The sequence below is a fragment of the Oratosquilla oratoria genome, chromosome 11 (genome assembly GCF_046742065.1).
Source record: "Oratosquilla oratoria isolate Oo_2021 chromosome 11, ASM4674206v1, whole genome shotgun sequence".
NCBI classification, from domain to species: Eukaryota; Metazoa; Arthropoda; class Malacostraca; order Stomatopoda; family Squillidae; genus Oratosquilla; species Oratosquilla oratoria.
In genome coordinates, this window is record NC_134787.1 from 28597254 (window position 1) to 28615981 (window position 18728).

The following is an 18728-nucleotide window of genomic DNA, read 5'->3' on the forward strand; positions in this document are numbered from 1 at the left end:
AACAATGCAAAGTACTGGAAATAGCCAATAGTGGCAAAAGACCATCCTTGCAGTATTCCTTGGGAAGTGAACCTATTACAAAAGCAAAAGCGGATAAGAATTTGGGAGTGTTGATAAAAGACAACCTGTCAGCTGATAGATATATCAGCAAGATTGTGGGAAACATATGAACTACTGCAGAAGATTAAAGTGGCATTTTGCTATATATATGAAGAGTCAAAGAAAAAACTCATAGAAACCCTGATATGTCCAAGACTGTAATATGTATCTGTAGCATGATCAGTGGCAATTCTAGGGGGTGGGGGGAGGGCCATGCCCCCCCCCCCCCAGTTTTTCAGCTGGCCCCCAGGTTGGCCCCCACCCCTCCGTTTTTTTTGCATATCCTACTTTTTAAATTTATATATAGATATATATATATATATATATATGTGTATATATATATTTATATATATATATATATATGCGCCTTGGTAAATACTACTGCGGTACCAACCACGTCACAGCGTCACATGCAATTCTAGGGGGGGGGTCTGGGAGAAATTGTACAACAGATGCAAGAGAATGCAAAGGACACAATTATTCAAGTAATCAAAGAAAAAGCAAATTGAGTCAGACATACATACATACATATACCAAGGTTTTTCCCCCTTACAAGGGAGGTAGCCAAAAAGGAAAAGGCATAAAATCATTCCCACCCATTCCATCCCTGAAAACACTCCACACCCCCCCCACCCTCCCTCTTATCTTAGCACCTCCTGGATGATGGGTCATCTCTGCACCTTGTCCACTGCCCTGGGTCAGAAGCAGTGTCGCAAGACACAGCACATCCACAGCAAGGCCGCTTCATTAAATCGGCGACCCCCCCCTCTCTGTCCCCCCATGCAGAAAAGGAGAAGACGGGGAGAAATCCCTTCAGGCTGCGTCAAATTTGGTCACACATACTACCTCACCCCCCATCCCCCTGCCCATTCCACCTCATGCATCACAACATCATCCATATACAACCATTCTCCATTCACCCCTGTCTTCTGTCCTCTCCTGTCCTTCCTCAACAGACATTCCCCTCTTCCCCAAAGCCCCCTTCACCCCATCCATCCATCTCATCCTAGGACGTTCCCTCATGTTCACTCCCTCCACATCTGCCTTCCATACCTCATTTACTAGTCTTTCTTCACTCATTCTTTCCATGTTTCCAAACCATCCTAATATTCTTTCATCAATCCTATCTCCCAACTCCCTTTCCACCACTGTTCTCCTCCTCACCTCCTTATTTCTCACTCTATCTAGCCTAGTAACCCCCATCCTACTTCTCAGACACCTCATCTTGAACACATTCAAACTCCTTCTCTCTTCCTCTCTTATGTTCCATGTTTCTGCCCCATACAGTGCTGTTGGCACAATCACTCCTTCATACAGTCTCCTCTTAGCATCCATTCCCAAATGTCTATTCCTCATTACACTTTTTAATCCACCAAGGCATTTACTCGCTTCTCTCAATCTACATTCTACCTCCACCTTCACTCCACCTTTTCCTGCCACATTTGCACCCAAGTATCTAAAACTATCCACTTCCTCCAATTGCTCTCCCTTAATGCTCACTTCCAGTCTGCTGCCAGTTTCACCCCTTGAACATCTCATCACCTTACTTTTACCCACATTTAGAGATACAGAGTTAGAGATACATTGGATAAAAAAAGTGTATTGTAGTATATGGTCTAAAGGAAAAGCATGGCCTAGTTAGGTACTTGAGAAAGAAGAAAAAGAAATAGCAAAAACAATTCTAAAAGAAGTACAAGACATAGAGAAAGAAATAGAAGTGCAGAGAATGGGACAATATACAAAAGAAATTGACCACTCAAGATAAAATTAAGGTCACAAATGGTAGCAGAAAACATATTAGCAAAATAAGGAAAGATAGCAAAGAGTAAACACTATCACAATATATGGATAAAAAGAGAAATGAATGTTGAAGAAAGAGAGAGAAGACACTAAGAGGTGAAGCTAAAGAAAAAATGAGAAGAGAATGGAGATCGAAAGAAAGGAGTTCTATTGGAGAGTGTTAGACATGAGGCTGAGAAAATGGTATACCCAGATAAGGGAAACAAATGAAACAGAAAATGAGATGGAGAGGGAAAAAAATTAAAAGTGGTTTATACTTACATTGATGGATTGATTTCAGGATTAAATGAACTAAATGATTACGTATCAGAAGAAAAAACAGATATAATGGGAATTGTGGAGACGAAGGTAAGGGTTCCACTACCACCGAATAGTGTTGGACATGGATTATATAATTACTGGATTAAAAATAGGGTGGAGGAGTTATGCTCTTGGCTAAGAAAAACTTAAATGTGACGAAGGTTACAGATGGTAAAAACGGTGTGGAAATGATCATGATAAGAGTTGAAGATGGCAAATATATATATCAATCAAAGGAAAGAATATGTAAAGTGGGAAAAGAGGAAAAAAAAAACATAAAAAAGACATAACAGAAAAATATAAAGACCAATTTAAGCTATTCTATAGATATGTGAATGGTAAACTCAAAAACAAACAGGAAATGGTGAAACTATGTCATGAAAATATAGAATACAAAGAAGATTTAGAAATGGCTGAAGTCATGAACAGCTACTTCAAGTCGGTTTTCACTAGAGAAAATATACAGCATTGGGACGAAGGGCATGAAATGGGATCCCCCCATGAGGGAAATAATAATAACACAAAAAGAAATAATGGATCAATTAATGAACCTTGACATCAGGAAATCACACGACCCAGACAGAATTACAAATTGGATGTAAAGAAGAACTAACGGACAAAATATATAAGTTACTCACTCAAAGAAGGAAAAATACCAAAGGACTGGAAAAATGCCAACATTGTACCAATATATAAAGGAGGAAACAAGGAAGACCCAACAAATTACAGACTGTTTCCTTACAAGCACTGTAGTCAAAATATGTGAAAAAATGATTAAGAATACAGAAAATGTTATCAGTAACTGCCCTTACTTGACATCTTGTGGTACCAATTATATATGAAACTGTGTTGGATTCGATCTCTGCTAACTAAAGCTGGATAATGAGATATGGGACAATAAAAATATGTAAATTAAAAGGCTTTTTTCCCCCTTGCAAGGGAGGTAGCCAAAAAACAAAGGCATAGAAACCACTTCCACCCCATCTAGAAGAAAACAATATAATAAACCCAAGACAATTTGGATTTAGACAGGGAAGATCAGGGAAGATCATGTGCCACTAATTTGATTTGTTTCTACTCAAGACCAATAGATATAATACAAGAAAGGGACAGATGGGCTGAATGCACTTTCCTGGACTTGCAAAAAGTTTTCGACAAGGTACCATAAAAAATCTTTCTTTTTTAAAGGTGCAGGGATGACCCGTCATCTAGGAGGTGCTAAGATGGGAGGGAGGGTGGAGGGGTGTGGAGTGTTTTCAGGGATGGAATGGGTGGGAATGATTTTATGCCTTTTCCTTTTTGGCTACCTCCCTAGTAAGGGGGAAAAAGCCTTGGTATATGTATGTACCATAAAAAATCATTAAACTGGAAACCATAAGGGGGATACAAGGTAAACTACTGAATTGGATGGAGGATTTCTTGCATGGAGGTAAAATGAGAAAAAAAAAAAAAAAAAAAAAACTTGGGAAGAGGTGATTAGTGGATATTCTTCCACAGAGATAAATGAAGTTTGTTTCCCTTTCAGCTTATATACTTGTGGATTGTCATGTAGTAGGTTTATGTAAAATACCGTATGCTAAATGTAAAGCAGTAGTTTACATAAGTTGTGTTAGGTAATGTTAGTCAACGTGTCCCTACAAGTTATATAATGCTGTAACTGCCCTTACTTGACATCTTGTGGTACCAATTATATATGAAACTGTGTTGGATTCGATCTCTGCTAACTAAAGCTGGATAATGAGATATGGGACAATAAAAATATGTAAATTAAAATTAATTACCAGTAACAGAGTCTAGATGAAAATTGCTGTGGAGTATGGCAGAGTACACAAATGGAGCAAATTGCAGTAGAAGGTCAAGGGTTGTGACACCAATGATGACATAGGGAAGTAGTCCCATCACTATACACTCTTAGTCACAAAAATAAAGTGGAAGGAATGTGTGAGGCCAGGTAAAAAGAAATATAGACTAGGCCTATATAGAAAAATGGCACCTGCCAATGGCATTTATAAGTGCTCCACTTAAAAAAGAGGGTTGTGTGCTGTAATACATGACATTTGCACCCTCGTTCAAACCCCTTGTATCATGTAAATTATATTTTTTATTTATTTTGTGAATAAGTAGTTATACATTTTGCATTTCAATTTATTTCACATCCAGTGTAAGAAGGAAATTTTACTGATTAAAGCCAAAAGCATGCTGGCAATTGGACTGCTACAACTATTCAAATTGTGGCCAGGTTTGATACAGTAAATAAAAAACAACACATCAAATCATGATGGGATGAAGGGTCATCCCTGTCTCCTGCCGACTGCTTGGACCACAGGCAATGCAACAAGACAAAACATATCCAGGGCAGGGCCAGCCATTTCATTTACACGACATTCCTCTCTCCTTGTTCTGTTGTTGTGCTGAGTTATTATCTTTAACCCCTTCCATACGGTGCCGCACACGTAGGCGTCATGAGGAGCAAGTGGATTCGCGACGCTGCCATATCGGCGTCATGATTATATTTATTGTAGTCGCCCCTGTGTTTTTACATTCTTCCAAATGTGCCCTGAATCCCATTCTCTGTGGTTTTCAAAATTCGCGGGTGAAAGAGAGAACGATCGATATAAGCGGTGACTATATTTTATGATGCGAGTATTATTACGACACGTCGTACGGCTGGCATTGGCTGCTGCCCGCGAGATTTAAGTCCGGAGTGAAGTGGTTAAGTGATCTAACTGGGTGAGAACTTTGGTAATTGTTAGCGAAGTTGTCCTTATGATGGTCCTAAATTCTAGTTCTACCTCTTCTCTTGACCCCATCCCATGACCTTTGACCCACAAGGCCCCCAAGGGAATTGCTCACACTGCCCAACTGAGTGAGTCAGGAACCCTTTCAGAGACCAGTGGCCTAAGAACTGACCTTGTTGGCTCCCACAATCCAACAATGAGTCAGCCTGCACATCGCCTGGCCACATAAGATAGACAACAGCTCTTTGAGGAACACAATGCAGTACCAGCACCATATCCTCCATTTTGGTGACTCAACAGCATAAGAATGTTTTGTGTCCAACTTCCCAGGCACTGACTTTGACCTTGTGCCAATGAAGAGCACAGGTCATAACCTGACCCATGTATATAAGACCAGATGGAACACCAAAGATGCAGATAGCCTCGGAAGATCATGCTGCAACCCTACATCGCTGCTTCTATTGCCTTCTCTCACATCCATTGCTCTGCAAGCAGACTACCTTGGGACACAACTTGAAACACACAGTTGTCACCTCCCTCCCCGTCTCTTCCCCTCCCCCTCTTTCTCACACTTACAGTGAGCCATATTATATTGGCACCCAACTTTCACTCTAAATAAATATTCTCCCATCAGTTAGTCTATTGTCTCTGGTCTCTCTCTGAGGAGACCTATGGATCCTAAGTAACCAAGAACAACCTCTGGGTGGGTTCTTAATTCACTAAAGGAAGAGATATTGTGTTGACATCTAGGGACTGCTACTGTGAGGCATTGTAGAATGAAGTGCTCTGTGTCTTCTCCGTGGTAGTTGCATCAAGAGTAGTTTGAATCTGTGACCAAAACTATTCTCTGTTGTTTTAATGTTGGATGGTGTCCGGAACACAAATATACCAGTGTAGTTCTTGTTTCTTTTGAGAAGGATTTTCTGTGGTGCTGATGTCTGAGGGTGTTGATGGAGTATTGAGCTTGATGACTTGTGAACAGTGCTGGTGAAAGTATTGCTCCTAGGGGTATTCCACTTTATAATCTTTTGGTCACAGGAAAATTCAAAAGACATCCCACCAAACAACTTCCTCAATACACAAAAAGACAACACATAGCTGCATGCCAGACCCCCTGATATCTATTCCTCTGAATCCAGAGTCCACCTAGCCCGACTGTGGTGCAGCCACCACCCAACCCTTCTAAACTACCAGAAGAGACTGGATGACCGCATTGTGGACAACTGCCCAGGATGTAACACTTCAACCCATATTATTCAATACATAGTGGAAGACTGCATTATACACAATCATGCACACAAACAACACAACATACACTCTATAAAGGATTTGTGGGAAAACCCCATTCCAGCCGTGCCATTCCTTGGGGACACAAGACTGCTCAGACAGACTGTCTAGGGAACAACAACAACTTCCCCAGAAACAACAATGACCTTCCCTTAGACTATCTTTAATCCTAATAGAACTTGAAGGAAAAATAAAGCCTATATAGAAATGAACATTCATACACTACAAGAAAGTTGGCAAGATTACATGGAAATAGAATAGAACTTACGAGACCTTTGCTACTCTACCAAAAAATAAGATATATAAATAAACCCAAGGACATCTAAAAAGAAAGAAAACACATATATATATATATATATATATATATATATATATATATATATATATATATATATATATATATATATACAGTACTCATAAAAACTATGTGGCACCTACCCCTACTGGCAGCGTATTGATGACGACAATAGGAAGGCATTTTCTGAGGTGAAATTATGTAGTTAGAATGTATCTGGCAATTCCCTACTGTCACGCTAGACCAACAGAGTGGAATGTGAGGGAGAAGTCAGCCAGTCACTCCTACACTGCCTTAGGAAGAGCATTTACAGGTAGCCCCTCTCTTCGCGACATTGCCTTTTTTCACATTATTTTTTTCATTTACCTAGGGTCTGTATCATTACCATGGTTCCCACAATGGAATTAACTAAAGAAATAATTGCCCAAGTCATTCGACTTAAGAAGGTAGGCCATGGAACTAAAGAAATCAGTGAAATGTTGAAGGCGGCAAAGTCCAAAGTCAAGAGATACATAAGTGTGATTTTGGGAGGGAGAAAGGCTGGAGATACCATCCCAGAATCCTTGAACAGGACATCCTATGAAGACTTCTCCAAGGGTTTGAACATCCCAAAATCACACCATGTACCTCTTGACCTTGGACTTGGCCACCTTCAACATTTTACTGATTTCTTTAGTTCCATAAACTGCTTTCTTTAGTTAATTCCATTGTAGGAAACAAACAAGCATACTTGTATTCAGGTCACCATCCAGTACTAAGACAGTACCAACACAGAATAGCCCTGGCTACAGAAACAAGTGTCTCCAGATGCAACCATCACAAGGTGCACACAGAACACATCATCTTACACAGTGCCATCCTAGTGATACACAGACAACAAAGCATTATTTCTTCCAGCAAGTTATGGGCCAATCTGTTGGCTGTTGCTGGTTATCTGGAAGCTTTGTGGCAATGGATTGATTGATGTAGACCAGTCACCCAACATTCCTTCATGACTGGAGATTAATCTCTACAGAATACTGTAGCTTCTACTACCCCTAATTCCTACTGCCTTCCACCTCCATGACCACCTCTTTGGTGTAATACAATCCTGAAGGATAGAGGTGCTGTTTATTGCCCAAAAAAATTCTTCCCCCAATGTTTCTTCCTGGAGTGATCTATGGGAAGGCCTGCAGATCATTGCTGACTACTGTAAGGATGGAAGTTTCTATTCAGTGACATTCAGAACAACAATTATTATTATTATGAACAATGTACATTGGGGGATTAAAAAGTGTAATGAGAAATAGACATTTGGGAATGGAAGCTAAGAGGAGATCCTTGTTACTGTTGTTGCCGTTCCCTAGACAGTCTGTCTGAGCAGTCCCATGTCCCCAAGGAATGCCACGGCCAGAATGGGGTTTTCCCACAAATCCTTTATAGAGTGTATGTTGTGTTGTTTGTGTGCATGATTGTGTATAATGCAGTCTTCCACTATGTATTGAATAGTATGGGTTGAAGTGTTACATCCTGGGCAGTTGTCCACAATGCAGTCATCCAGTCTCTTCTGGTAGTTTAGAAGGGTTGGGTGGAGGCCGCACTGCAGTCTGGCCAGGTGGACTCTGTCCTTTTGTGGGAGAGAGGATTCTGAGGGATGGATATCAGGAGGTCTGGCATGCAGCAATGTGTTGTCTTTTAGTGTGTTAATGGAGATTGTATGAGATTGTACAGGGTGGGGCAGAGCAACTTGCTTATTTGAATATGGCACCCTGAAGCGATGGTTGCTTTGAGGAGGATGGGGGTAGGCACATTCGAGAGGGTGGGGCGTAAAGTTGTACTGGGCCGCTTTTTTCAGTTAGCATCATGGGGCGGATGAAGGTGGGGTGAGCATTCTCTGTTGAGGCATACTCTTCCACCAATCACTCAATCATAGCCACGCAACTTGCATTCTGTACACATATCAATATTGCGCCCCATGGTCGTGTTCCTGGCCGGCAGTTGATTGTTTCATATGTAAACAACTTAAGGGAAAATGGCATTACACCAACAGCAAGGTCACCCCAAAACCTTGACACGATAAGGCTTTCTGATTTGCGATCCCCTCGATGCTCTGCCCACAAACATGCAGCTGCTGTTGGGTTGTCTACTCGTTCTGTGATGTGAATCCTTCACGAAGAAATAAAATTTCATCCCTACAAATTGGCTGTGGTGCAGGAACTTAATCCATGCAATTTTGTTGCTCGAGAAATTGCATGTGAGGTGCTTCTTGGCATGCCTCACGACACAATTGTTTTCTTCAGTGATGAGGTTCACTTCCATCTTTCGGGATCAATAAGTAGAACATGCGTCCCCTACATTCACAGCGTGTAACTGGTGTGCATCATTGCGAGTTGGGATAATTAGTCCATGGTTATTTGAAGAAAACAAACAGGCAGTTTTGGTGACTTCTGACTGTTATGTCCACGTGATTCAGGAGTTTTTCCAGCCAACATTCAACCAGATGGATGTGGGAGATGCATGTTTCCAGCAGGACGGTGCCAGGGCACGCACAGCAAGTGTGTCAATGTTTTTTTTTGCGGTAACGCTTCCCAGGACGCCTCATCTCCTTGAGGGGCGATCTGCAGTTGCCAGATTTAGCACCCTGCAACTATTTTTTATGGGGCTATCTGAAATCACTTGTTTACAACAATCGTCCTAGGACCCTGGCTCACATGAAGAACAACATTCGTCAAGCTGTCGCCAACATACCCGTCGATGTGCTGGACAGAGTTGAACGAAACTTTCGATTTCAATTAACGCAGTGTATTGAGAATAATGGATTCTGTCTGCCTGATATAATCTTTAAAACTGGGAAAACATAAAATTTAAATGTTGCACTTGATGCTGTTCAAAAAATTAAATATATATCTGCATTACTTTTGTTTTAATTGACTTTCCAAATAAGCAAGTTGCTCTGCCCCACCCTGTATGAAGGGGTGACTGTACCGATAGCACTGTATGGAACATAAAAGAGGAAGAGAGGAAAAGTTTAAGTGTGTTTGAGATGATATGTCAGAGAAGTATGATAGGGGTTACTAGGCTGGATAGAGTGGGGAACAAGGTGAGGAGGAGAGCAGAGGTGGAAAAGGAGTTGGGAGATAGGGTTGATGAAAGAATATTAGGATGGTTTGGACACATGGAAAGAATGAGTGAAGAAAGATTAGTAAAAAGAAGTATGGAAAGCAGAGATGGATGGAGTGAATGGGTGGGGATAACCAAGGATGAGATGGATGGACAGGAAAAAAAGGGCAATGAAAAAGAGGGGGATATCTGTTGAGGAAGGGAGAAGATAGGAGTGAGTGGAGAATGGTTATATATGGATGATGCTGTGATGCATATGGGTGGGGGATAGGGTGCAAGGGAGTGGTTATGTGTGAATGATATTTTGATACAATCCAAAGGGATTTCTCCCCATCTTTTTTTCTGCTTCAGGGGATGGAGAGGGAGGGGGTCGCTGATTAAATGAAGCTACCTTGCTGTGGATGTGCTGTGTCTTGCTGCATTGCTTCTGACCCAAGGCAATGGATGAGATGCAGGGATGACCCATCATCCAGAAGTAGCCAAGAAAACATGGCAGGAAGGAATGGTGGTGAATAGAAGTGGAGTGGGTGGGGATGAAACGGGTGGGAGTGGAATTATTCCTTTTGAATTTGGCTATCTCCCCTGTCAGGGGGAAAAGGCCCTTGGTATATGTATGAATAATTTCAACGATTCTGCAATATTTATTTTGTTAATCTAATGAAGTACATCAGGATGCATCAAAACTACCCCAATCAACTATCTTTACTCTGAAACCAAGGTTCTTCCCTTGTAATAACACATGAAATTGATAGGTACACACTTCTACTCAAGAGCCCTTGCTCCCACCCATCCTTCCAACATCACTGAAGTAGTCAACTGGACAAAAAAATATTAACAGCCTCCCACCAGAACCCCAGAGTATACCCATACACTGCCTGATCACAAAGCAAGCTCTCCAGGACAGACCCATAATTCAGTACCACACCATACTTTCTCATTCATTGATCCTACTGAGAAATCAGTACCCAAGCAGGCTAGAATCACCCTGGCATGACTGCTCAGGCCATCATCCAGTAATGAAGACGCATCAACACAGAATTGGCCCTGCTAAAGATTTAAAATGCACTACATGCAATCTCAACAGAGAAAATTCTAAACATCTCATCATACACAGCCCTGCTCTCACCCTACCCAAAGAGCAGCACATCTTTTTTTTAATGACATTTGGGCCAAGCTTGAGGCCATTACTGGTTACCTTGGGCTATTGGTCATGTATTCAAGTGACCTGGTGAGTGATATCACTATTTTCTTGCCTGGTGCACATGAAAAATTTCACCAGACTATTATAGCCACTCCCACTATATGTAGAAATTTGCTTTGTATAACTGATTACACCAATACAGAATTGACTTAGCAACAATCTCCAAGACACAACCACTACACAGAAGACATATATCACATTATATTACACTTGCTCACACCAGACAGCTCCACAAAACCTTTTCACTGTGTGACTTATTGGTTGAACAAGTGGCTATGGCTGGTTTCCTGGGGAATATGGGTCTCCAGCATGAAAGAACCAAGGCAACAGATTGATTAGTAACATAAATTACTCAGTTCGCTCTTCTTCCTCTTCATTCATTTTAGTTTTTACTATTTCACTAATACCATGTCCTTTTTGCAAAACATCAGTGGAGATTTATCTGTCTAACTCTATACATTCTCATTTCATATCTGTTGTGCTTTAGTTTCCTTTCACAAATTCAAAAAGGGTTGAGGAAGGGAACATTCAATATAGTTTGCCACAAACATGAATCACTATTTGAGAAACTGGTATTAACCCCTTGAGTACCGGATGTGTGTTTTGTGACACCTGCGTGTCACGGCTGAGTGCACCTGCCAGGAACCGAGTGTGCTCCCCGTGACACGCACGTGTCACAGTTATAACCTGTGTGTATTGAGGGCTCTCAAGGCCTCGGTTTATGGGTTATTTCTACCCACGTGGTGGCAAGTGTCTGTGTTTACAAACATAAGGCTCCAGCCATTCGTGGGAAGGTTTGAAATGTTTGTTTACGTAAGGTTGACGGGTCGGTAATGAAGGGGTTAATCTAATAAAAACTAAAGAATCACACCCTGCACTAGCATTCATTTGATACCATACAATACAGAAGTCTTATCCCTATCAATAAAAGATTTCCATAACATCATGCATTTCAATAAAAATAAGTGCACAACATAAAAAAATGGGGCAAAACACATTAATTAAAGAGTTAGTAATAATAAAAAAAAAAAAAAAAAATCAGGACTTTGTATTTACTCACAGCACAAAGAATCAAATCCATCTCCAGGTGAATAAGGTTGGACGTAGTTTGAGGGGAACACACCAATAGCGTCATTTAACATCCCCTTCCACCATGCAGCATCTTCCTTGTCTAACACCTGAATGATTGCACCAGCCTCAAAGGTTAGTTCATCATCATTCATTGCTGTGTAGGGATAGAGAGCTTCGACCTTCTGTAGTGTTCCTAAAAGACAGCCAACAGACGTTGTGAGCTCAACAAAAGGTAAATACATAAATGAATACATACATATATCTATCCCAAAAGGACTTTTCCTCCTGTAATATATATATATATATATATATATATATATATATATATATATATATACAGTGAGACCTCTCATTAACGGACATTAATTAGCTGTATCTGCGGTGTTTTCACTGTGTTTTCGGTGTTTTTGGTGCTGTTATTTAGTGTGTGCAATCACTATGCCACCCAAAAGCCACTCCAAAACACCGAAAACATAGCAAAAACATCGCAAACACAGCTAATTAATGTCCATTAATGAGAGGTCTCACTGTATATATATATATATATATATATATATACACACATACACATACAGACATATATGTATATCTATATATGTACATATACCAAGGGCTTTTTCCCCTTTACAATGGAGGTAGCCAAAATCAAAAGGAATAATTCCACTCCCACCTATTTCATCCCCACCCACTCCACACCCATTCACCATCCCTCCCTCCTTTTTTTCTTAACTCCTCCTGGATGATGGGACATCCCTGCATCTCACCTGATGCCCTGGGTCAGAAGCAATGCAGCAAGACACAGTACATCCACAAGGCTGCTTCATTTAATTGGAGACTCCTCCCCCTCTCTGTCCCCTCCCCAGGACAGACCCATAATTCAGTACCACACCATACTTTCTCATTCATTGATCCTACTGAGAAATCAGTCCCCAAGCAGGCTAGAATCACCCTGGCATGACTGCCCATGCAGAAAAAAGATGGGAAGAAATCCCTTCAGGCTGCATCAAAATATCATTCACACATAACCACTCCATACCCCCATCCCTCACCCACTCCCTTCAATGCATCACAGCATCACCCATATACAACCATTCTCCCCCCCCCCTATCTTCTGTCTTCTCCTTTCTTTTCTTCAACAGGCATCCCCCTCTTTCTCAATGCCACTTTTACCCCATTCATCCATCTCATCCTCAGCTGCCCCTCCTGTTCCTTTCATCTATCTCTGCCTTCCACACTTCTTTTACTAATCTTACCTTCATGCATTCTTTCCATGTGTCCAAACCATCCCAATACTTTTTCATCAACCCTATCTCCCATCTCCTTTTCCACTTCCACTCTCTTTCTTACTCTATCCAACCTAGTATCCCCTACCATACTTCTCAGGCATTTCATTTCAAACACATTTAAAATCTTCCTCTCTTATGTTCCATGTTTCTATCTTCCTCTCTTATGTTCCATGTTTCTGCCCCATACAGTAATGTCAGCACAATCACTCCTTCATAAAGAAAATTGAACAAATCCAGAGAGCAGCCAAGAAAATGGCCCACTTTCAAACCTGTCTTATGAGGAGAGAATGGCTAAATTGAAATTACCAACTTTGGAACAAAGAAGAGAGAGAGGTGACCTGCTGATCCTTTACAGAATCATGAAAGGCAGAGAAGTCCTTGATAGAGAGGACTTACTAAAATGGGATAAAAGAAATACAAGGGGATATGACAAGAAACTTAAAAAGCATAGTTACAGAAGATATCCCAAAAAAAAAGTTTTCCACACAGAATGATGGATATTTGGAACAAACTAGATAAAACAATAGTATGTGCAAAAATTATACAGGGATTTAAGAGCAAATTAGACATTGTGAGATACAAAGACAGGACACCACAAGCATAGCCCCCCTTCCTATAAGATACAACTAGGTAAATACAATCTATCATCCATTCCCAAATGTCTATTTCACATTACACTTTTTAATCCCCCAAGGTAATTACTTGCTTCTCTCAATCTACATTCTAACTCCACCTCCACTCCTCCCTTTCTTACTACATGTGCCCCCAAGTATCTAAAGCTATCCACTTCCTCCAGCCTCTCTCCCTTAATACTCACTTCCAATTTGCTGCCATTCTCTACCCTTGTACATCTCATCATCTTACTTTTACCCACATTTATCTTCAACTTTCTACTTTCGCTCATCTTCCCAAACTCTGCCATTAACTTCCTTAATCTCCTATGATCCTGCTACAAGCAGTGTCATCAGCAAACAACAACTGGCTTATCTCCTATTTCTCCATTTTCATTAACCATCTCTAGTCCCCTGCCCTTTACCCTTATATTTATCTCCCACACCACCCCATCCATGTACACATAGAACAGCAAAGGCAACACAACACATTCCTGGTAAGGTCCCACATTTACCTTAAACCACTCACTCTGTCCATTTCCCATTCTAACACAGGCTCTACTACTCTTAAAAACTCTCTACTGCTCTTACCACATTTTATTCTATCACATATATCTGCAAAACCTCCCACAGCACCTTCCTGTCCACATTGCCATATGCCTTTTCCAAATCTATAAGGGCCCAAAAAACGTCATTACCCTTTGCTAAAGTTTCTCACATATTTGTCTTACCACAAAAATCTGATCCACACAACCCTTACCTTTCCTAAACCCACACTGTTCCTCACCAATCACACTCTCTGTTCCTCTCCTAATCCTCTAAACCAAAACCCTCCTATAAGTATTCCCAACTACACTCAACAAATTGACCCCTCTAAAACTACTACACTCACATTTGTCCTCTTTTCCCTTGTAAAGTGGAACTATACAGGCCCTTCTCCAGTCCTCTGACACTATAACCTCTTTTAGACAAACATTAAACCTCACCAGCCAGTCCACCATCAGTGTACCTCCCTTTTTTAGCCACTGCATGACACCCATCAAACCCAGGTGCCTTACCTGCTCTCATCAATTTTAATAACTGCTTTTACCTCATCTTTTCTTATTTCTCCTCCATTTTCCTCATTCATCACTGCAATCACTTTCCCTCCCTATCCTCCTTCACATGTAGCAAATCCCTAAAATACTCTGCCCATCTTCCCCTTACTGCTGCCTTTTCCATTATCATCTCTCCATCTGCAACTTTTACCTTTTCTTCTCTACTTGACTAGCCTCCTGTTTCTCTCTTGATTTCCTTCCAAAACATCTTTTTTATTACTTTCAAAATTTTCTGTCATACTCTTCCCCCATTTTACATCTATTCTCCTTTATCTTATGTCTTACTTCTCTTTTTTCTTTGTACCTCTCATGTATTTCTCTCATCCCATTTTGCAACCAATCTGTGAATGCTCATATTTTATCTTCTACAACCTTCTTTGCTTAATCATACCACTATTCACTACCCTTCCTTCTATTTCCTCCCATCCTCCTTGTTCCACACACCATCTTTGCACATCTTGTGTCTTCCTCCTTATTCCTCCTCCACCCCTAGCTCTACTCTATCCTTCACTTCCTCCCACTTTTCTCTCAGCTTCTTTTTGTATTCCTCCTTTTCCTCTTCATTTAAGCAGTTTACTCTACACGTGTCCCTACCTTCTGTCCTTTTCCTCTTCCTCCCTTTATCCTTCACTCTCATCTTTCACCAAAAAATTATCTGATATTCCCTCACTCTCTCCCCTAAGAACATGTACATCCAAAATTCTTCCTACCCTTCTCCTGGGTACCACTATATAGTCCATTAAGGCCCTATCTATCATCCTTCCATCACCCTCTCCCATGTGCACTTATAATTAACTTTCTTCCTACACAGTGTGTTAGCTACCATGACCTCTCTAAGCACATTTCCACCATCAACTTTCCACTACAATTTTTTCCTGGCACTCCACACTTTCCAACCACTCCATCCATTGGTTCATCTCCTATTCTAGCATTGACATCTCTCAATACCACTACATTGAAATTTTTCACTAAACCCTCTACGCATTCATTTAAATCTACCCAAAAAGTCTTCCTTTCCTATACACTCTTCTCACTACCAGTCCCATATGCACTTACAAAGACCCACATCTCCCTTCCCAGTTTCACCTTCATCCACATTAACCTTAAAGAAATCCTCTTCCACTCCACCACACCTTACCTATCTCTGCACTTACTATTAAAGCCACCCCTTCTCACCCTCATCCTTTCTTCACTCCCATATATAAATATATATACACACACATACACACATAAGAATTTAAGAACGAACTTGATCTTGCGAGATACAAAAATGGGTCACCACGAGCATAGCTCCCCTTCCCATATAATACAACTAGGTAAATACACAAACTTTTTATTTTAAAAAGGGACGGATGGGCAGATTGTGCCTTCTTGGATTTACAAAAGGCATTTGACAAAGTACCAAACAAAAAGCTAAGAAAAATTGAAACAATAGGTGGAATACAAGGAAAGTTATTAGAATGGATGAAAGATTTCTTGAACAGGAGAAAAATGAGGGTGGTACTCAGAGACAAAAACACAAATTGGGAAGAAATGATAAGTGGAGTCCCACAAGGCTCTGTATTGGCTCTGATAATGTTCGCTATATATATAAATGACATGGATGAAGGTGTGAAATGTTATATGAACTTTGCAGATGATGCAAAACTACTAAAGAGAGTAAGTACAGAGGAAGATTGCAAATCATTACAAGAAGACCTGGACAAAATCTGGAAATGGAGTCAGAAGAGTAAAGTGAATTTCAACATCAAGAAATGAAGTATAATGGAATTTGGAAAAAGTAAAAACAGAATATCGGGACAATACAAACTTGGTACAAAGGAAATTAAAAAAGTCAACTCGGAAAGTCAACTTGTTGCCCCTCCCATCTTGGCACCTTCTGGATGAAGGGTATTATCCCTCTCCCTTACCATATCATTCAAGTCACAGACAATGCAGTGAGACACTGCACTCCCACAACAGGGCCTGAGAGCTGCAGCTGGTTTACTCCCACCACTTCAATATATGTCAATCTCCCTCTTCATTCACTTGAAACAAATTTAAGTAACAGACATGAATGTCCCTTTGGGCAGCATCATTTTTTTTTATTTATTTACAATCACTTTCCATTCATTCCTATCTTTTGCAATATCTCATTCTTGCTTGACAGACATTCCTCTTACATCCAATCTCCCCTTCATCCCATCCACCCATCTCATTCTTGTTTTCCCTCTCAAGTTCACTCCATCCACTTCTGCTTTCTTTTGCTATTCTTTTTTTTATCAATCTCATTTCATCTTGGCACTCTTTGATCTACCCTATCCAACAGCTTTCTTTCTAACCTCACTCTTTGCCTCACCAGTTTCTTACTCTATCCATCCTTGTAACACCTACCATAATCAGTGCAGGTGTTCTACTGAGGTGTTTTTGGTGCACCCTGTTATAATTTTTTTTTTTTTTTTTTTTTTTTTTTTTTAATAATTTATGTTGTATAGTTTGTGTTGTATTTATGTTTTCCTGTTAGGTACCATGCTGTGAATGTTGAGTCAAGTGTAGTTCTCAAGATCTATTTGTAGACTGTGATTAATATCTTTTTCTCCTCTTCAAAGCCCACAAGTGATTCAAGCCTGTTTATTTTCTTAGTGAATCCAATCGAGAAGACCCTCCCAGCTGTAAAGGTGTTGCACAACCCCCATCTCCACAAGGAGGTGCAGCCTTAAGTTGCCTTCTAACACACTATTCCAAGGTAATGTTAGTTAACACTATTATTCCAACAGAAATAACATTATCTATCTGTATACCAAGAGGTTTCTTTCTTCTTGTAAGGGGGTAGCCACCCTTACTCATCCCACTCCTTTATGTCACTTATTTGTTTCCCTTTCATCTAAGCTTCTTGTGGATGAAGGGTCATTCCTGTCTCCCACCCAATGCCTGGGTCAAAAGCAATGCAACAAGACACTGTATATCCACAGTAAGGCCAGTTACTTCATTTATATGGCAACACTCCCTCCTTATGTGAAAATCGAACAGATAAGAAATTATTTCATCCCATATCAAAATATAGCCCATTCACAACCATTCTCAATTCATACCTATCTATTGCCCTCTCTCTTCCTTGCTCAACAGACATTCTCCTTTTACTTGAGGCTCCCATCACCCAATCCATCCCTTTCCTTTGTCTTCCCCTCAAGTTCATCCCATGCACCTCTGCCTTCCACACTCTTGCTAGTTTTTCCTCACTCATTCTTTCCGTATACCCAGGACATCCCAGCACTCTTTCATCAACCCTATCTGCCAGCTCCTTTTCCACTCCAGCTCTTTTCCACAACTCCTAATTTCTCACTTAATCCATTTTTGTAACACTCAAACTTCTTCTCACAAACATATAAATTTACATTTGTTGCCATATACATTGTCATAAGCACAATCATACATAGTGTTCTCTTTGTATCCATCCCCAGATACCTAACTCTCATGACACTTTTCATTCCCTCAATACATTTAATTGCTTCCCTCACTCTAAAAATAACATTAGATAAAGTAATATTTACCATTGGACTGTTCCTTTGTTGTATCCACAGTAGAAACAGGAACCTCATTAGAATTCACAACATTAGGAAGTATAGGATTAACTTCTGTGGGTGGTGTGTCTTCCCTATTTGTAAGTTCCATAGATACTGGTGTTGAACGTGATGAGCCTTCCAGCACTTTAACATAGCTTGCTGGAAACCAGCCCACCTGCCTCTTCTTGCCTTTCACCTGGGATGGGGTTGACAAGGGAGAAAGAACAAGTGAGTGAGTGTGTTTTTACCTAATAGTAGCATATAGGAAAGGAGCAATGCTTGTTGGGTCCCATCTCATACTC

The 18728-nt window shown here is 40.5% G+C and overlaps 1 protein-coding gene across 1 annotated transcript in view; it reads right to left on the minus strand.

Annotated features, from left to right (window-relative positions):
* Dap160 (dynamin associated protein 160) overlaps positions 1-18728 on the minus strand; it is a 465025-nt gene that overhangs the window by 174877 nt on the left and 271420 nt on the right. Inside the window, exons 28-29 of the mRNA XM_076192536.1 lie at positions 18415-18622; positions 11880-12083 (exon numbers count right to left, since the gene is read on the minus strand). Of these exons, the coding sequence (XP_076048651.1) occupies positions 11880-12083; positions 18415-18622 (412 nt within the window). The remainder of the gene's footprint in view (positions 1-11879; positions 12084-18414; positions 18623-18728) is intronic.